At 56.1% G+C, this 20369-nt stretch overlaps 1 protein-coding gene across 2 annotated transcripts; it reads left to right on the forward strand.

The window, feature by feature from the left end:
- The first annotated feature begins 1597 nt into the window (after positions 1-1597).
- Positions 1598-19068, forward strand: alpha-Cat (catenin alpha). 2 transcript variants are annotated; one of them, XM_037235799.1, is made up of 18 exons: positions 1598-1740; positions 3881-3998; positions 4336-4525; positions 5759-5925; positions 6297-6506; positions 6932-7111; positions 8513-8716; positions 9080-9280; positions 10021-10146; positions 10385-10477; positions 10968-11232; positions 11665-11816; positions 12443-12512; positions 13960-14030; positions 14322-14503; positions 14964-15156; positions 15748-15909; positions 17852-19068. In XM_037235799.1, the coding sequence occupies exons 2-18, from the start codon at positions 3894-3896 to the stop codon at positions 18014-18016; spliced, it is 2736 nt and encodes a 911-aa protein (XP_037091694.1). In that variant the 5' UTR covers positions 1598-1740; positions 3881-3893; the 3' UTR covers positions 18017-19068. The 2 variants fall into 2 exon arrangements, with proteins under 2 accessions (XP_037091694.1, XP_037091691.1); XM_037235796.1 differs by lacking the exon at positions 3881-3998 and adding an exon at positions 3717-3828 and having other exon boundaries at positions 1599-1740.
- Positions 19069-20369: the final 1301 nt, after the last annotated feature.

Raw genomic sequence — 20369 nt, forward strand, 5'->3', positions numbered from 1 at the left:
CAGTGTGTTCGTCAGTGGCAGGCGTGATCATAGCAGCGCCCCTGGAATTAGTTGTCTTCAAAATACAAGTTCCAGTGTTCTTGGTGCTGTTCTCTAAATTTGGTGCCTATAAAAATAAATGTTATTATGCCTCAAAAGAATGGTTTTTGGCACCCTTCCTCTGAATGGGCCGCTCTACAATTTCACTAGGATGAAAGGCACATAAATTGTGGTGGATTACGTCCCGTTCAAAAATGGAGGTATTGGGCCCCTTAAATGACTCGCTTGGACTAAACGTCTCTTGGGCATAGACGTTAGGTGCCCCGAAATAACCGTGTTGGTGCCCTTAGCCCCAAGGGCCGATCCAGGACTTCGTTAGAATAGGAGGCACGACATTTAGGTGTTTAGATTCAAATGAATTTTGTGTCCTTTGAGGATAACATTTCGGACCATTGTCATGCCCTTGGGGTCTGAGGCCTCTCGAAAATGAAAAATCTGAAATAACGGTTTTGGTGCCGCTTCACCGTTATTAGGTTCTGGTACCCTTTCGGCCCAAGGAAGAAAGGCCGCGTGACACCCCCCCCCCCCCCCCTTCGAAGATCCGCCAATGGCGGTGCTTTCGCCTAGCGTAATTCGTGCGTAACCAAGGAGGGAGCGGGGCAATGCAAATTTGGCCCAAAACGCATAAGGTAATTTATGGACGCCCCCCCCCCCCCCCCCAACTGCACCATCGAGGTAAGGTGCACCACCACCAACTGCACCACCATCACACGCATAGCAAGGCCTGAAAACAAAATGATGACGGTGCGCGTGCCACCAATGATACCCCTCCCAGAATACACCCGACTTTACCCATGGATAACACATCATAGCATCTCATCCATGCTTCACCCCACGGAAGCATCCTGCAATGGCGTCGCAGCACGGTCTCCGCTAAATCACGGTTTTCGTCAAAATACGGTATCCGTCACAGCACGATCTCCGTCACGGCACGTTCTGCGGCCGTGACATGGTCGTGTGCTGGCCGGCTACCGGATATGTCGGCCGGACTTGTCTCACACTGCGCATCTTTTTTTTAGAAATTTGATCCGAACCCTTTGAATGGATGGATTTCTGGGATCAGCGCTCACGCTAAGCAGTGCTTGTTGTGTGAGCCCCGACCTCTACCATCCGATCGCGCAACTCCAGGCAACGGCAGAATTTAGTGGCGAAAGCTTAACGTGCCGCAATGCTCGGCACGGTCCGTCCTGCCCTCTGACGTCAACTGACCTTTAGCGCGACCGCTGCCACCGGCCGCAGGCCATGCCTGTCAATGACAAATAGCGGGCGCCTAAAACGACTCGAACCCACCCCGCCACGGGTGGGTGAATCGGGAGGCATGCGCTGTAACCAACTGAGCCACCGGAACGCATCGCGCAGTTCGCGCGTTTTTTATTTATTTAACCGTTTAGTAACCATTAGTCATATCAAGAGCCGCATGTCTGGTGCAACGGAGCCAGGGCAGGCGGCGCTGGGCCGGTGGTGTGCTTTGCAGTGCATGCAGCGACTCGTTCCCAGCCGGGCTCCGTTTGTATTTCGTTCCAGTTCCGATCAGTACCAGCGACACAAAGCGGCGCAGACTGCAGTCAGCTGACCTGTGAGGCAGCGTATGCTGTGTGCATTGTGATACGCCAGCAGCCGCAGCCGTTCTGCGTGGCGAGATTGTGGCTGGGCGTGACGGGCACGGCGGTGGTGGCGGTTGCTCCGGCTATACTGTGACAGGTATGAGTTGTTCTTCCATTACCAGGTTGTGTGCTAGTTTGATGCTCGTGGCTGATTAAGTGGTTGGGGTTGACTAGTGGGATGTTGAGAGACGGAAAGGGGAGAGGATATCGGAGGGGAACTGATGGCAAGTAGGAAAGGCAGCATTAAGCGTTGCTAGAATAAATATTTGAATGGAAAAGCAACTATGTCTGCATTTCTGCCAACAAACCATTTGTTATGACTGACCATGACCACTGGTTGATATACTATCTGTCTCAACCAAACCATTGTGTTGCAGGTGGGTGTCAGATGGAAAAATTCAAATCACACTGTACACATCCAGCATATCAGTGACATCATAGTGAAATTTTAGTGTATGCACACTGTAAGTCTGAGAGCTCTGAGTTGGTGCATGGTTGTGACCAGTTTCAGTGCTATGAAAGCTAATGTTTCCAAGGAATCATGATGTGCCTCAGGTTGTTTCAAATAAAGATGCTCCAAATATTTTGTAAGCAAAAATTATTTTAAAATGTAAGCACATTTGGGCACTGCCTGAGTTCAGTGTATGCAAGCTCCAGGTTCAGAATATCAAAGTCATAATAATATCTTGTGCAGCATTTAAATTGTTTAGAGATGGGTTGTGGTGTGTGCACTGCATACGTACCTGCCTTTTCTTAGGGCAGCATCAAACAATGCATTATTTGTTTCACGTTCACTGAGTTTTAGCCTGGTGGTATGCTCACAGATGAATTTATTACCTTCATTCATTATATACCCTCAGATTTATATGCAAAGTAATAGGACAAGCCCACCAGTGCATTATTCCAATCCCTTATTAATGTTTATTATTGCTGCATCAAGTAACATGGGGTGATTCTGGGGTATCAGTTGGTTGCCTTTAGTAGTATTTGAATGTCCACATACATATGTATGGATCATGCCTCACATTCAAGTTCATAACTTAGTCTGTAGAAGCTGAACCTGCCATCACTGCTTGAAAGATAACTGAGGCAAATTTGTGGAGATAAATGTATTCATGTAATTATATATATTATTGATATTAACCATATGGTAGCTTTTTTGTTGATGTGGGTGAAACTGGTGGATGTTGTCTGTGGTGGCTGAAGTGCTTGTGCCTGTGGGAATAGCGTTCACAGTATTTACTAATGTTCCACACCATATGTTTTGTTAAATGTGGCCTGTCTGCTATCATTTTACTGGCAGGCTTCACTGTCATGTCTGAGTGGGCAGTACATGGGTCCTTGCCAAGCCACTATTGCAATTGTTTACCAGGTGACCTGTGCAGGTGAGTAATCCCAATTACAAGCATCATTTGCTCTTACTGGGTGGGTTGGGTTATCACATTTGTTCCACTGGTAACCAACCAGCATTATGTATGCTTGGTAAAACTATGCACCACACCAACAAACAATGACATTCTGAAGAGATGGGGGCAGTCCGCAGATATGGCATTAGTCACATCATGTGCATAATCAACCCATGAATCATCTATCAAATGTTGGTTCAGTGGTGGAAATAAAACAACAATGGTTAGGGAACCAAGTAGGTCCTTGCCTCCTCTCACAATCAAAAGGAGTGGTTGAACTGATTTAGTTGGTTGGGGAAGCATCAAGTGCCGTGAATGTCATATTCATCATAAGACAACAGTATAAACTAGAATGATACCTCCACAAATACCTTGCTCCTCTCCAATTTCACTGTTTTTCATCACTCTATCCTTTGCAAACATGTGTGTTTAATCCCATATAAATGTTAACACACATTTGAAGTCCTTTAATGATAATTGCCATGCCTGGATGTTTGCAATGTAAATAACCAGCCTCTGGTTTCTCGTTCCTGTGAAGAAATGACTGTTTACTCTGGTGATGGCCATCTTGTCACTGCTAGGCACAGTCAGCTGCTGAATACCTGACAATGTTTGCATCATTCATGTGCCATTATGCAAACAGTACATTTTGAAAGCATTGTTTCAGATCAACCATGGTGTCAGAACAGCTGGGCACCCTGGGCATGAAATGGGATCCCAAGAACCTGGAGATCCGCACAATGTCGGTGGAGAGGACTCTGGAGCCGCTCGTCCTGCAGGTTTCATGTCTTACAATCTCTGCATCGTGCTCAGTGACTGACCTCATTTCAGTTTGCATGCCAAGATGACCCAGGGTGAGGGAAGTAATATTGAGTTCAGATGGGATCCCAAGAATTTGGAGATCAAAACACGTTCTGTTGAGATGACATTGGAGCCCTTGGTCATCCAGGTAATTGGTTTCCTCTATCACTTTATGATGTTTCTTCTTGATTGTGTTCTTATCATTTTAGCATGTCAGTGCTGTGTGCATGCTAGCTGTGTGCTGCTAGATTTCAGAGACATTGCATGTGCTGCTCCTGCAAATATGCTGCATGCTGTGGGATGTGTGTGACTCTCACCCATTTTAGTGTCATAAAAATGATAACATTTTGTTCAGAAAGTAAGCATGTTATGCCATATATAAGTTGCAGTTCTGCAATGCCAGATTGATGCTGAGCTGTAGCATGCCGAGATCACTGGGCAGCTGTACCTGCTGCTACCATCCAGCGCCACCACCTGTGATGCAGGTGACAACACTGGTCAACACCAAGGGCCCGTCCAACAAGAAGAAGGGTCGCAGTAAGCGGGCACATGTGCTGGTGGCAGCTGTGGAGAAGGCCACGGCCAACTTCCTGGAGCGGGGCGAACAGATCGCGCTGGAGAACCCGGACATCCGACAGGAGATGCTGGCGGCGGTGGACGAGGTCAAGAAGACAGGTCAGTGATGGCCCAGGAAGCTTGCTGTGGGCTGGTCACGGGCCCCGCCCGCAGGCTACCCTGGTCTGTGGTGGCTCCTCAGAAGATGTATGGATAAACAGCAGGGAACTGGAGGGATAGTCACTTTGGCACTTTGGCCCCAAGGTGCTAAGCATTGTTGTAAGTAGTTAAATAGAAACTTCTTCTGTCGACATTTTACTGAGCTGGAAACTTGAAGCTGACGTGGTTAATGTTACCACGCTTCTCTATTGAGGTAGGACATACAATTATGGGAGACACTGCTTATAAGGTGCAAATCTGTCATCGCATGTATGCTATCTTGATTGTAACACAATCAATCCCCATAAACACAATCATGCAGATTTTGTTATTAGATACAACCATGCAGATTTGGCTCGTTATTGCTGGCAAGCACTTCAACACTTGTGCTTACAGCATCACCAAGTTCAGTCAACTCACGACAAAGCCCATTCCATATCCATCCACCCCATTTTCCCCATTACCTCTCTCATCTCCATGTTTGGGTCCCCCACTGTATATGAGCTGGACTTTGTGAAAGAGAGCGTCGCTGATCCGCTGCAAAGCGCAGTGACGCAGCGTCACGCCAGAGCCTCCGCGAGCTGGACTGGGATGATCCGTGACGGCGAGCCGCGGCGCCCTCCCCCCCCCCCCCCCCCCCCCAACACAGTCGGACGGCGTGACCCAGACCCGGGAGTCCCCGAGCCGGGCGGACCGGCACCACAGTCAGGCTGTGCAGTCCGGACCCCTGGTGGCGCTACGAATACCACTCGCCTGAGGCGGCGGCACCGCCCCGCCATTCCCCCCGTGAAAGACTCATTTACACAGTTTTTGGTAGGCACGACTTCTTAAAAAGTGAGCCAGTTTCCATTGTTGGTTAATGGTGCCCTGCATGAAGGACGTGATATTTGGGGGGGGGGGGGAAGGAGCTGCGTACGCTGCCCACTCTGACCTGGCCGAGGGTTGATCAGTAACTGCCTGCTGTCGGGGTTGACCTTGGTGTCGGAAGTGACCCAGCATTGCAACTGATGTCCGTCATTGTGGGTTCAAAGCAAGGCTCGCGTGACAGCGAATGCACGTGCGCCCCCGTCTGGATGCGCTCTTTTCTCTCCGAATTTCTGCCTTATCGTGTCCGCGGTCAGTTCAACCCGGAAGTCGACCAGTAGGTTTCGGCCGGCCGTGACGTCCCGTGACGCCGCCGGCGCTCACCGGTAGGCGAGGCGATGAGCGCCGCGTCCCGGGCGTTCGCTGAGGAGCCGTGCAGCTCGGCCAAGCGCGGCAGCATGGTGCGCGCCGCGCGCAGCCTGCTGTCGGCCGTCACACGCCTGCTGATCCTGGCCGACATGGTGGACGTGCACCGTCTGCTCAAGTCCCTCCGGCTGGTGAGTAATCGCCGCCCGCCTGCCCGCCCGCCACAGTCGCACGCGACGGCGTCGTCAGCTGCTGAGCTCGGCTTGCCGGCTGAGACTCGACGACCAGCTGTCGGACGTTGTTGTGTGGTAACGCGGCAGTGGCGGCATATCACACATGTCCTGCTGCTCACTAGTTGATGCTCAGACGTTTGGCGCACGTGATTGTTTGCCCTGGCTACACGTGCAGCCCGCCTTTCGACGCGGGCCGCGTGTAACAGTACGATACCCGGCGTTTCCTATTTAACTTTGATGCACCACTGTCAGTGTGCGTAGGATTTGGCGCCTGCCGTTACTGCTGAACCGACCGCTCCAACACTGCCGCTACCGCCGCCCGTGCGCAGGTGGAGGACGACCTGGAGCGCCTGAAGAACGCCTCGAGCCAGTCGGAGCTGCTGGAGAACTTCCGCGCGTTCGGCCGCAACACTGACGAGCTGGTGAACCAAGCGGCGCGCCGCCAGATGGAGCTCAAGGACCCGCAGCTGCGCGACAATCTGGCCGCAGCGCGTGCCGTGCTCAAGAAGAACAGCATGATGCTGCTCACCGCGTCAAAGGCGGGTGAACGCGAGTCGGGTGGTTTCGGTCGCTCGTGGCGCGGTGGCGAGCGTGTCATGCGGTTTGTGCGATTCGCTTGCATTGCTTGTGATGAGCTGGTTTGCTTTTGAAATTCGTCCGCATGCAAGATAGAAGAAATGGGATGACCGGTGCCTGGGCTCAATCCAAAGTCAGCTCGGCTCAGGTCATGCCGTTTGTATCGTCGGACTGGGTATCGATCCGCGTGGCTTACCTCTGGCGTGTCCGAGTGCAGGTCTTCGCGGCCTGTGCTGGCTTCGGCTTCGGCTGCGACTGCGGCTGCGGCTGCGGCTGCGGGTGCGGCTACGGCTGCGGCTGCATCTGCGTCTGCGTCTGCGTCTGCGTCTGCGTCTGCGGCTGCGGCTACCCCGCCCGTGCTGACTCCATCCCTCTGCGCCACCCGCAGGCGTACGTGCGGCACCCGGAGCTGGCGGCGGCCAAGGCGAACCGTGACTTCGTGTACCGCCAGGTGTGCCAGGCGGTGGACACCATCGGCGACATCGCCAACGGCCGCGCGCCGCGCGCCGCCGACACCGACCCGGCCGAGGCCCCCGGCGTGCTGGCTGCCGCGCTCGACGAGTTCGACGTACGTGAGGGATGTAGACCGCCGGGCAGGACTCGGAACACTGCAACAAATTATTGGGGAAAACAAAGGGAAGAAAGATAAAAAAACAGCAGACGCTGGACATAAACCACAAAACATTTGTGCAATGTTGGAAAGAACCATTGGTGACATGAGTTAGCAAATTATATCACCGCAGAGCAGAACACTGAAGACTTCGCTGAAGGGAATATCACTGTGGGAGATAACCCTAAACGGAACGCGTTTGAACAACCGTTGCTGCTTGGTGTGTGCCTGTCTTCTACATAACGGTTAAGTCGCCGTTCATCTAGCATAGTCGAGAGACAATGCAGTTACTTAGGTTATGGCACCATTCGACTTTGAAAGGTGTCCCGTAGTTGCCAGCATGGATCAGTAAATGAGTAGCAGATGGAAGGGTCCTGCACACCCACCTGAACGATGTAGCTGGTAGTGTTTACATATGGGCGGATTATCTCCATTGTTGGTCATGGGCTCATGTCAGACACAAACACAGACACAGAAGTTATCGGTTATGAAAGTGCTTAGTTGATATTATCTTTCTGTCGACTTCGGAGAGCTCCCACCGCAACGCCCTGACCGACATCGAATTCGGGGCACAGGTACGATTGCGTTTTCACGCGGCTCGAAAGTCATACAGCGGAAAGACTCGAGTCCAGCCAAATTCAAAACATGCCAGACGTCGCCATCGATGTGTATGGGCCCACGTCCGCGGTCTGACGTGGTGTGGATCCACGTCTGCGGCGTGCCATGGTATGGTCCCACGTCTGCGGTGTGCGGTGTGGCCGTCAGCCGTGGCTGCCGTGTCACCGTCTGTCCGGCCGACCGTGACGTGGCCGGACGCTGACCAGGGACCGGACGGCGCTGCGAGCGCGTGCCCGGCCGGACGTGTCTCTGACCACGTGCCCTGCAGCTGCCCGTTAGTCATATGTCCGGCGCGATGGGACCGGGGCAGGCGGCGCTGGGCCTCTTGCGCGCTTTGTAGTGCATGGAGCGACCGGTGCTCGACCGGAACTCTAATAGCGGGGGAGGGACAGAGAGAACCGAGCAGTGAGTTATGATTCGAACTTAGTATCGTATCGTAAGTATCGTAGTCTTGCACCGCATTGTGGTGTATAGTATCGTTTCGTACCATGTCATGTCATCACATCATATCGTATTGCATTGTATCCTATCATATCGTATCATATCGTATCGCATCATATCGTATCGCATCGTATCGTGTATCTTACCGTATCGTATCATATCGTATCATATATTGAAGCATCGTAGGGCAACGTTGTGCTCTTGTGGCGATCGTTCACATCGGTGAGCTGGGTTAGTCGAGCCGGTCCGGAGCGGTTGGCTCGCGCCGCTGACCGCTCGTCCACGTCCGCCTCGCCACAGGAACGGATTGTCATGGACCCGCTCACCTACAATGAGGTGCACACGCGGCCGGCGCTGGAGGAGAAGCTGGAGCTGATCATCTCGGCCACGGCGCTGGTGGCCGACTCGTTCTGCACGCGCGACGACCGGCGCGAGAAGATCGTGTCGGAGTGTAACGCCGTCCGCCAGGCGCTGCAGGACCTGCTCTCCGAGTACATGTCCAATGTGAGTGTGGGTCACTCCGAGTACATGTACAACGTGAGTGTGAACTGCCCGAGTATAGGTCCAGTGCGAGTGTGGGCCGCTCCTAGCACAGATCCGATGTGAGTACGGTCCGCTCCGAGTACATTTCTAACGTGAGGAAGGGCTGCTCGAATACATGTCCAACGCAAGTATGGTCTGCTCCTGATGCATGTGCAATGTGGGTGTGGGCCGAGTACATGTCCAGCGTGAGTGCCGTTCTAGCAAAGTGCAGTTCTGGGCTCCCGTTTGACGTGAATGTCCCCGAACCCTCCCCGCCAGCTGTAGGCTTCTGTTCGCCGCCCGCGGCAGCTGTCGGGCCGCGCCTGACGCCGCCCCCGCCGGCAGATGGGCCGCAAGGAGCCGAGCGAGGAGCTGGACCGCGCGCTGGACCACATCAGCCGCAAGACGCGCGACCTGCGCCGCCATCTGCGCAAGGCCGTCGTCGACCACGTGTCCGACAGCTTCCTGGAGACCAACGTGCCGCTGCTGGTGCTCATGGAGGCGGCGCGCGCCGGCAACGAGCGCGAGGTGGAGGAGTACGCCAAGGTAGCACACTGCGGGGCACAGGGTACTCGCGCGCCGGTCGGAGGCGTGCGCCAATGTTGCGCAGGGAGGGGGGGGGGGGGGAGGTAACTGGACCGACCCCAGCCGCCAGACGGCTTCCGGCCGGAGGTGTATGGAGGGCATGATGCTCACAGCAGCTACTAAAAGATGGAAATAGCGCTTTCATTGTGGCTACGGTGTCACATAATGTTTATAGACTTCGCAGTTCAGCTTCGATCAGCATTTGCGTATCCCAAAGGCAAATATTTTGCTTTATTTGACATGCATTGGAAGGGCACAATGAGGGTGCTGGGTAGTGAATGTAATGTCAGTGACCATAACCACAGGATCATCACGAAATTATCGAAGTTGCGGCTTTGCATTTTCTGTCAGTTAACGCTGTTTTAACCAGCACAGAATAGTGACATAGACAGAGAATAGTTGGAGCTGCCTAAAAGGTCAACCCAAGCACTGAAATTGTATCCTGTCATTTCTACCTGTCATTGTATCCTGTCATTTATACCTGTCCTGCCAGTGCATTGGCACACCGGACCAAATTCGCTCGCAGAAAATGGCGATGTCAGGCTGGCCGGGTCAGAGCAGGACGAGGCTGGCAGCATTTTGGTGCCGGGGAATTTAGTTGCCGCCTTCTGCACTGACGGCCGCAAGTCTTGATGCGTGTTGTAGGCACTTTAGCAGCACTGGAAGTGTTGCTTTCACGCAAAACGTATCCACCTGTCCAGGTGTTTCAAGAGCACGCCACCAAGCTGACGGAGGTAGCCAAGCTGGCCTGCAACATGTCCAACAACGGCGACGGCGTCAAGATGGTGCTGTACGCCACTTCGCAGATCGAGAACCTCTGCCCGCAGGTCAGCCCCTGCGTGATCGTCAGCTCCTGGGGGGCATGCTCCGTCCGATATGGTGGTCACTGTTGCGTCTCGCGGTGTTGCGTTTTAGCTGCTCATCAATCGATGTTAGCGTGTTTCTTCACTGCGATATGTTTCCCGTCGTAGCTAGCTGGAATCCTGCTGGAAGCTGGCTGGGAGCTGGTTCTTTGCAGGACGATGCGACTAACGCGTGACCGTGCGTGTGGGTACTGACCGGCAGGTGATCAACGCGGCCCGCGTGCTGGCCAGCCGGCCCAAGTCCAAGGTGGCCCAGGACAACATGGAGGTGTTCCGGGCGGCCTGGGAGAACCAGGTGCGAGGCGGCTGCAGGGTCATCCCGTTCGTGCCGGTCTGGCGACGGTCTGGAGTCCTGATTGGTTGATGGCTTGCTTGAGACTGAGACTAGTCCTGGTTGTAGAGGGGACTGGGGCCCCGCTGGAGGCAGATGCACCGCCACCGCCGAGGGTTACCGCCGCTGACGTCAGGCACCGGGTCCGAGAGGCGCTCCACTGATCGGCGATGGACTCGGTCCCGTGAGACTCGTCGGGTCCGTGGTATGGCGTGCGATGGGTGACTGCAAATGTGGCGAGCTTACCGACCCATCCCAACCTCGGTCCTTAACTCCTGTCGTCTCCTGACATCGGCCCTGATCCCGGACGTGCCATCCGACCTGCCGCTCACAACCCCAGCCTCCTGATCCTGGCCTTCTGGTCCCAGCCTCCTGTCATCGCTTGACCCCGGACGCGCCGTCCGACCCCCCCCCCCCCCCCCCCCCCCCGCTGACCTCCCGTCCGCGCCGCCAGGTTCGCCTGCTGACGGACGCCGTCGACGACATCACCACCATCGACGACTTCCTGGCCGTGTCGGAGGGCCACATCCTGGAGGACGTCAACAAGTGCGTGCTGGCGCTGCAGGAGAGCGACGCCGACACGCTGGACCGCACGGCCGGCGCCATTCGCGGTCGCGCCGCGCGCGTCTGCAACGTGGTCGGCGCCGAGATGGACAACTACGAGCCCTGCATGTACACCGAGCGCGTGCTCGAGGCCGTCAAGGTGCTCCGAGAGCAAGGTGCGCCTTGGGGAGAGGGGATTACACTGGAGGCGTGACGTGACGGCAGCGTGACGTCATGCTGCGCTGTTGACACTGGACTGTCGGGTTGTGTGTGGGTATCCTCAGCCATGGGCGTGGTGGCGTCTGTGTAAGGCCGTTTGCTGGTGTGGGCGTCGATGCGCTAACCACGGGTGCTGCATAGGTGCAGTCTCCGCCGTTATTTTGCGTTGGTTGAAGGCCGGTTCTGGCCATAATCGATACCTACAAGCCTGCCACGTCACGCAGAGGCCTTTCATTTAGCACGGCACCGGTGCGTTAACGCGAGCTTGCTGTTCGGTTTTCCGCGTCAGTCACTGTCGCTGTGCGCGTGTCACACACGTCAGTAACGGGCGCCCAGCATCCAGCTTGTGCCCCGTCTATCTGTGACGGCCCCGCGCCTCCCTCCGGCAGTGATGCCCAACTTCGCGCAGCGTGTGGAGGTGGCCGTGGACGCGCTTGGCTCCAGCCCGCAGAAGGAGGTGGACGAGAACGAGTTCATCGACGGCTCCCGGCTGGTGTACGACGGCGTGCGCGAGATACGGCGCGCCGTGCTCATGAATCGGGTACGGCGCCGCTGCGGCGGGGGGAGAGGCGAGGGGTGCTGTCCCACCCGAGCGGGGCGTGCAGGGGAGGGCGTGTCCGTCAGCGGGAGTCGACGAGCGCGGGAGGTGCGCCGTTTGGTGTCTGTTGCCACACTGATGAGCTCGCAGTGGTCGTGTTTCCCACGCCTATCGCATTTTGTGGCCAGGGCCTGCTGGCCATCTGTCTGGCATGGACTTCCATGGTCTTAATGTGTGTTTCCTGTGTATCCCTGATCTGTGTTATTGGATGTTCCGTGGTCAGCCAGGTCTCTGTGATCCCCCATTGAGCTGCTGATCTGCGACCTGTTCTGGCCCGCTGTCTCCGGCGGCCGGCGATGTGTGGAGCTCCACCCCCTGCTTGACCTGGTCCCTGCGGACCTGAGCTGATTTGTGGTGCCCCTCTGTACTGGTCTGTGGCGCCCCCTCCGTGCTGATCTGTGGCGCCCCCTCCATGCTGACCTGTGGCCCCCGCTCCATTCTGACTTGTGGCGCCTCTCCGTGCTGACCTGTGACGCCCCTCCATGCTGACCTGTGGCCGCTGCTCCGTTCTGACCTGTGGCGCCCCCTCTGTGCTGACTTACGCTGACCTGTGGTGGCTCGCCCCATAGACGGATGACGAGCTGGATCCGGAAGAGGTGGAGCTGGACGAGTACTACACGCTGGAGACCCGCAGCAAGTGTGAGTCTTCCCCCCCCCCCCTTTCCTCCCCTCTCCTCCCTGGTCTCACAGACCGGGGAAAGGGGGGGGGGGGGCGGGGGTAGCTAGCTACCTGTAACGTACTCCAGTGCTCGGCTTCTATGCATTACAGAACTGGTACTGTAGCACGTCCAGTATTCACTTAATTAGTCTGTGGCACCACACAGCGGCGGCGCTGGTGCCGTACTGCGTACGGCTCGTGCAGCCGGGACATGGCACAATGGCTGTGCAAAGGCCTCCAGGCAACTTTGCTGGTTATGAACGTTGCTGGTTCGCTTAATGCGGCGCATTAGTAGCATAAGAAGTGCAGTATATTCCATCGTCACCTAACTGTGCCGTTGCAGGAAATTAACCGTTCACTAGCTCACCTTCCCGTCCCAAGTCCCTCGTTACTGTGCGAATCCAGTCATTGATATCGCTCTTGTAATGACGTAGGCCAAAAGAAAGATCTCCCAGTTGACTTTTGTCAGTGTCTAATAAAAAAGCCATTTATGGCTGGTCTCAGTCTTGAACAAAACAGCATTTGCAATACTATGCTATGCCACGGCAGTACTGCTATTGTGATCGCAGCGAAGCATGGGCGTGATAAGGCGTCTGGGGGAAACCAGAGGTACTGGACTCGATTCCCTCACCACATAGCCTCAGCAGCTGAGTGCGTCGTAACTCCCCAATGACGGCGACAACCGCAGCAAGGCTGTCCTCACTATTTACGGAGCGGTCGGACCGCCAGTTACATCCTATCCTTGTTTGTCATGTGACAAGTGCACGTCAGTGGTGCCAATCAGTGCCTCGGCAGTGCCTGCTCCAGGTGTGCCACGTGTCGATATCACGTCAGTGGTCCCAGCCAGGGTGTGTCACGTGTCGATATCACGTCAGTGGTCCCAGCCAGGGTGTGTCACGTGTCGATATCACGTCAGTGGTCCCAGCCAGGGTGTGCCACGTGTCTACATCACGTGGGTGTTGTCCGATCGGGGTGTGCCACGTGTGGACATCACATGGGTGTTGTCGGGCCGGGTGTTCCATGTGTCATTACGCGGGTATTGTCTGGCCGGGGTGTGTCACGTGTCGATATCACGTGGGTGTTGTTCGGCCGGGGTGTGCCATGTGTCATGACGCGGGTATTGTCTGGCCGGGGTGTGTCACATGTCGATATCACGTGGGTGCTGTCCGGCCGGGTTTGCCATGCGTCATCACGCGGGTATTGTCTGGCCAGGGTGTGTAACGTGTCCACATCACGTGGGTGTTGGCCGGCCGGGGTGTCACGTGTCGACATCACGTGGGTGTTGTCCGGCCGGGGTGTGTCACGTGTCGACATCACGTGGGTGTTGGCCGGCCGGGGTGTGTCACGTATCGACATCGCCCGGTTGCGGTGGTGAGCGCGGCGCCGGTCGGCTGTCCTGATGCGGTTCCCCTGACGCCCTGCCGACAGCGAGCGCCCACACCACTGACCACCTGGTGGAGGACGAGTACCCGGACATCAGCGGTATCTGCACGGCTCGGGTCAGTGGAGCGCCCGGGCCGAGACTGCAGCTGACACGGCGCCGCTGTGTCGGCCGACCGATGGCCTTCTCGGGTCGTAAACGGAGACATTTTTTCGCTGGAGAGAACGGTTGTGACGCTGAATTTCAGCTACGATCTGTGGTGTATTTCGGTCGTTGCGTTTCAGGTGAGATAAGCCGACCCAAATCGATCGAATTAAAGCGCAATATCGGGTGTTTGTGGTTCCGTTACGGGACGTCTGGCCGTCTGCGAGGTTTCGTGATTTGATCACATCTCTGAATTGGCTCACAGGAAGCGATGAGAAAGCTGAACGAAGAGGATAAGGAGAAGATCGCCGAGCAGGTGGAGTACTTCCGCACCGAGAAGCTCAAGTTCGACGCCGAAGTGGCCAAGTGGGACGACACAGGCAACGACATCATCGTCATCGCCAAGCACATGTGCATGATCATGATGGAGATGACGGACTTCACCAGGTGGGTGGCTCTTCTGGTATGGCCGAACTGAGTGTCGTCGCCGGTGATGGCGGCAGGTGAGGCATGAGGGCGGCTGAGGCTGCCGAGATTCGCTTCGCCTCGCTCGCTCGCGAGGCCGTACGCCGAGTGTATCTTCCGTGAGCAATGGCAAAAATGGCTACTTGAGCGACCTTATGGACTGCGGCTCTAAGGAACACGCAACTGATCATTTGGCTCTCTCGTTATGTGTCAAGGAATGTACCACACACACGGTGTTTGGCACACTATATATATATATATATATATATATATATATATATATATATATATATATATATACGTACATGCGGGCGTAGGTGGGTGGATGGGTGGGCGTGGGTGTGTATGTGTGTACGCGTATCATTTCTGCAGCGTACATCGTCTGCAGCCCTGTTGTCAGCGAGGCCGGCCAGCCCGGTGAGCCGTTCCCTGCGCCTTACAGGGGTCGCGGCCCCCTCAAGACCACCATGGACGTCATCAACGCCGCCAAGAAGATCTCGGAGGCTGGCAGCCACCTGGACAAGATGACCCGCCAGATCGCCGACCAGTGCCCCGAGTCCAGCACCAAGAAGGACCTGCTGGCCTACCTGCAGCGTATCGCTCTGTACACCCACCAGCTGAACATCACCTCCAAGGTACCGTCGGCGCCGCCTGGCCGCTCTGCGACCGGTGCCGAACCCCAGCGGAAGGGGACAGCCCTGTTGTCGGCGTGTGGGGACTGAGCATGGAGCCGCTGACCAGGCGACTGCTGGTGTCTTGGAACTGGTAACCGATGACGGCTCCCTCATACGTTGGCTTTACCTTTTAGCAATGATCTAGGTTTTCGTATGGCACAGGCTGTCTGGAAATAGGGCAGTGACTAAGTTTGCGGCAGGCGCGATCAGCTGCAGGACGTCACAAACTCCGATGATGTTTAGCTGGGGAATGCATTCTAAGATCTTAAGTTCTCGAGGTTGTGAACTTCATGACAGCAGTGAGTTCATGTGAGCGGAAAGCCGCATCTGCACGACCGTCATTTTGCGCGTGCAGCGTGAACAAAGTGCACAAGTCTACGCCGCGGGGCTATGGTGCATGCTGATACTGCTGTTGATGCCTGGGTGGAGCATGGCAGAGCCGTGCGCCGCCCTCCGGGGCTGGCGCCGGCGCTGTCCGGCCCGCTCTCCGCGTCTGGTGTTGTGCGCGCGCCGGCGGCCGGCCTGACCCCGTGCCGCACCCGGCCGCCGCAGGTGAAGGCCGACGTGCAGAACATCAGCGGCGAGCTGATCGTGTCCGGCTTGGACAGCGCCACCTCGCTGATCCAGGCGGCCAAGAATCTGATGAACACGGTGGTGGTCACCGTCAAGGCCTCCTACGTGGCCTCCACCAAGTACCGCAGCACCCGTGTCGCCGTGAGTAGGCCTGCCGCCGCGGCCGTCGCAGGGCGGACGCCTGGCACGGGTGGGGTCGGCAGCGGAGGCTGGAGGGCGGACGGCGCCAGTCGGCCGTCATGGTGCGATCCTTCGTTTGAGTGGTGGTGTTGGAGGGTTGGTTGCGTAAGGTTTGTTTTTTACACGACCTTGTGCTTGCCATGTTCAGTTCATGCCATTTCATTTTCATATTAACGGTTGAGTTAGCGCCTTCGGCTCTCACTTGGGGGCCGGATATGAACCCCAGTGTCGTCATGGCCCTTGAGCGCTATAATGACCCCGCAGTGGCTGGTGCTTCATTGAAGAATGTGCGACGACGTGCATCGCGCTCTCTTTTTAACCGATAGAATTCACGTCCACAAGATTTCATTGTCAAACGGTCGTCCGAAGCGAGCCGACATTCCAGTCACGGATGGTGGTGCTGGCGGCAGCTGATGCAGCTCAAGGCGTGTAATTACACGTCTGGTGGATGTTTTCACCCAAATATTTGCCGCTAAATTCTAAATTGGGTGGTGCTACCGGCGGTAGTCCTGCCGGCTTCATTTACAAACGATGCCAACCGTTTCGCGGTGCTCCATAATTCGTGCCTGATGTTGGCTGAGTGCCAAACTGCGACGCGCGTGCCTTTTATCAACTAGCCGGTGTGTCGAATGGCTACAGGTGCCCCGTGAAGGCTTGTTATTCACTCGACGGTGAGGTGTGTCAAATCGCCGGCCATTGGTCTTTCCACGTGACGGCCTGCCGCCAGCCTGCGGCTCACAATGGTCCGCCCCGTCTACACTAGACGCGCTAATGGTCCTGTGCACACGCTAATGGCGGCTTGTCAGGCACAGAGTGATGCACGAGCCCTCACCAGCCGGCGCCGGGCGTGTTCGGCAACGATACGGCACACGGCTAGTCTTAATGTGATGTGGAAAGGAAAGTGGGACTTGCCGGTTGTCTGGCGACGTCGGATCAGGGTTTGTCTGTCCTGGTCCACGCCTACCTGCCTTGGTCAAGACCTGCTGCTTTACCACGCAGGTCAGGTCAGATCCCAACGAATGTGACTTCTTGACGGGTGTGTCGTCTTGATGCATTAGTCGGCGCCTAGTCTTACTCGTCATAATGCGCTATTTACGTCGTTACCCACCCACCCCCCCCCCCCCGCCCCCCAATAGTTCCCATTGAAAGTAATATTCACATGCTGCGTGCGCTGCATCTCTCGCATGGCGGCCTTTTTGCACGGTTGTGCCGCCTAAATATACGCGCGGCAAAAGATCACTTCTTCACGTAATGCGTGGACAAACGTTTATCCGAAACATTGCTTTTCCGAAAATATTTATGATGTGAGCAGCAGCACTGATTCAGTGCGCTGCAGACCAGCCTTGGGCGCTTCCGGCGGCATTCTCCGAGAGCTGTACTGATCAGGGGGCACTGAGTGGTGCACGCCACGAACGCATAGGGGCACTCCCACCGCCTCCTGTCGCGTCCGCCGCCTCCTCCTGTTCCGCCCGCTACCTCCTGTCCGGCCGCCGCCTCCTGTCCCGCCCGCCGTCTCCTGTCTTGCCCGTCGCCTCGGGCCGTCACTGCACCGGCGCGGCCGGCCTGGCTCGTGATGGGAGCACGGCACTTCCCGGCCTGAGATGTGCGGTGCGTCCGTCGCCTGCCACTCTAACCGGCCTGATGTCCGTCACACCGGCATTTCGGACCCTCGCACCTGTCCACCGTCCCGTCCAAGCCGCCTGGTGCGCACGCCGCCCGTCGCCTGCCGTTCCGACCGTGCTTCCGACTTGATGTCGTCTGACGCGCCCGCTCACCTGACCTCGTGACCTCGTGACCGGCGTGATCGTCCCGAGCTGCCCGGCACACCTGCCGCCTTCCCTTCTGACTCGCCCGCCTGCCCGGCTGCCGGGCCGTCTCTGACTGGCGTGTCGCCTGCCGACAGTCGCCGATCGTGGTGTGGAAAATGAAGGCACCCGAGAAGAAGCCGCTGGTGCGCCGCGAGAAGCCTGAGGAAGTACGCGCTAAGGTGCGCAAGGGCTCGCAGAAGAAGCACCTGACGCCGATCAAGGCGCTGGCCGAGTTCCAGAGTCCGGCCGACAGCGTGTAGACGCGCGCGGAGGGGCGGCACCGGCCGGTCTTCGGCGCGCCGCCGGTGCGGACCGGCCCGAGGGTCTGAGCGATGCTGAGACGGCGCTGTGCTGGAGCCTGGCAGCCGCAGTCGTCGCCTTACTGCACTCCCCGGTGGCGGCGGGGTTTGAGTTGGTCGGCACCGCCCCGTGACGCTCCGGCAGCAGTGGCTGGTGGCCTGTTGGCCGGCCCGCGTAAGCAACCTCACTGGTGTTGAAGTACAGTTCTTCCCATGATTCCCAGCCGATCGTGTTAAACACCGCCAGATCCGCGAATTATGTGCTGCTGGTAGAAACACGTTCGGTTTCGACACTTGTGCATATAAAGATAGTGGGTGGTTGAAGATGATCCGGGGATCTGTGCAGCTAGCAGAATCGTTTGAGAAGCCGTTATTTTGATAATCATATTACCGGCGATGATCACGCCAATCTGGGAGATTTTACTATTTTATTATCGGTAGGAGTATCTATTGTATTCGTAGTTGGAATGCGCACGATTTTAGTCGTAGTGACTTGCACGTGGTGTGTTGTACCGTTTTCTTTCGACGCACATTTGTTCGCGAGGTTTACGTGCGACTCACGAAACCGTCTTCAGCTTCTTTCGCTTTAGAAGGCCGTCATCATCACCAACAGCTGATCACTGGTACCCGTGGGAAGAGCGTCGTTTCGCATGCCAGTCTTTTGTAGTAGCCAAAGCTCTCGAAGCATTCCGACGTATTTTTGTATCGATGAGGTTTCCTGTGACCGGGGTCGTTTCCTTTGACTATCGGCTGAAGAGGGCCGTGTGCCCAAATCCTGCCTTATGACATGTTTCACACGCCACGCCGTTTAATTGCGAAGGACTGTAATCGTTTGCTCTCCATCCATCGACGAGCGTCTGTTTGATTTGTCTTGTGCTGTGCTTCGCTGATGATAAACACGGCCCCGTCCGCGGACGCGGGAGTAACTACCGTACACCTGCCGCGTGTCACTGGCAGCTTCGAGTGCATCTGGTAGATGTAGGCCTTTTTGAATAAAGTACATTCGAACCTTCTCCAGCCTGGCTGCACGACGAATCAGAACTGACGGCGATGTGATGGGCTTGTACAATATGTGTACCGAAAAGAGCCGTCATAGGCAATGGGAAAGGCCCCACCCAGCCAGGGGGTGCATAAAGTACCCTGTCAGGTCCAAGGGAGGCTATCACGGCGTATCGACTGCGAGGGAATGATACTGTGTGATAAGGGCCTGGAGGGCCAGGATTCTGACAGAAGGCTTTGCTTCAGAGGGACTCTGGAGCGCTCAGGGAGGGAGGGAGAACGGCTCCATGCTCAGGTTGTGCTGAGAAGGGAAACCTGATGCTGACATGTAGAAGATGGTACTATGCTGTTGTATTATCACAAAACGCAAGCAATCAAGGGCCCCAATTAAAAACGTCGGGCACTACGGATTTTCAGTGGGGGGAGCGACATTAAGGGGGCCCTTCTAGCGCTCCAAGGTGATCATCACAAGGGGCTGTCGTTGAGAAACCTTGAGTGACCTCCCATGCCTAATCCATTAGCATAAAAGGATTCCTTAAGCTAAAGCCCGCTAGAGCCCTACATAAGGAACCGGAGGGTCTCGGTGGCGGAATCTCGGCTCGGGGCGGATCCCAATTACGAGGGCTATTCAACTGAAACAGACCCCTAAGGCAAAACCCCTGATGGGGCCACTTCAAGGGACACTAAAGTGTGTTGACTGGTAAATGTAGCGTGGACCCGGCAAGTAAATTTGCTTCGGGATAAGCGGCCAAAAAAGCTAAACTTTGTTCATCCATTGGTCACGACGCTCATGAGCCACATGTTTCGTGCTCGCACCTTCCTAAAAGCGAAGTACTCGGTCGATATGTAGCGTTCGAAATTGCTCTAGAAATCGTTAATGCCAGCCCTGGGGCGCAAAGCGCCGGCCATGGTAAAGCGATGCTGCGGTGGGGTGGGCTCTAGAATGCGGATGTGCGTTCACACATAGCCGGTTCTGAAGACTGACCCGCCCTCGCTCTCCGATCTCACTTCGGCCGAAGCCTCCTACCAGCGGCTGACACGAATAGATAGTGCGTGCCGGCCGGTAGGGGTAAGCGCGCCTACACCTGCGAGCTGGCCTCAGGTTTGTAGATTGGGGTGGTGGGGTACTCTTTGCCACAGCCTTGTCGAAACGACACTCCAGGTAATCCTCTCCCTAGCTAAATTACGGTTGTGAGCACCCAGGTGCCGTAGAGGTCCTGACAGCAGTCTTGAGCCTGTTAGACGTAGCTTGAACTCGAGGGTGCGGGGCGTCGGTGAGCATGCCCAAGACCGTCCCAAAGTAAATTTAGAAGAT

The sequence above is a fragment of the Pollicipes pollicipes genome, unplaced genomic scaffold (assembly GCF_011947565.3).
Source record: "Pollicipes pollicipes isolate AB1234 unplaced genomic scaffold, Ppol_2.1 Scaffold_7261;HRSCAF=8764_pilon_pilon_pilon, whole genome shotgun sequence".
Lineage (NCBI taxonomy): Eukaryota > Metazoa > Arthropoda > Thecostraca > Pollicipedomorpha > Pollicipedidae > Pollicipes > Pollicipes pollicipes.

Bases quoted from the DNA above. Each gene is read 5' to 3' on its own strand.
- alpha-Cat (XM_037235799.1), top strand. From the start codon at position 3,894: ATGACCCAGGGTGAGGGAAGTAATATTGAGTTCAGATGGGATCCCAAG. The intron at 11,233-11,664 runs GTGCGCCTTGGG...TCCCTCCGGCAG, and splicing joins CAAGGTGCTCCGAGAGCAAG to TGATGCCCAACTTCGCGCAG. The intron at 15,157-15,747 runs GTACCGTCGGCG...CGGCCGCCGCAG, and splicing joins AGCTGAACATCACCTCCAAG to GTGAAGGCCGACGTGCAGAA.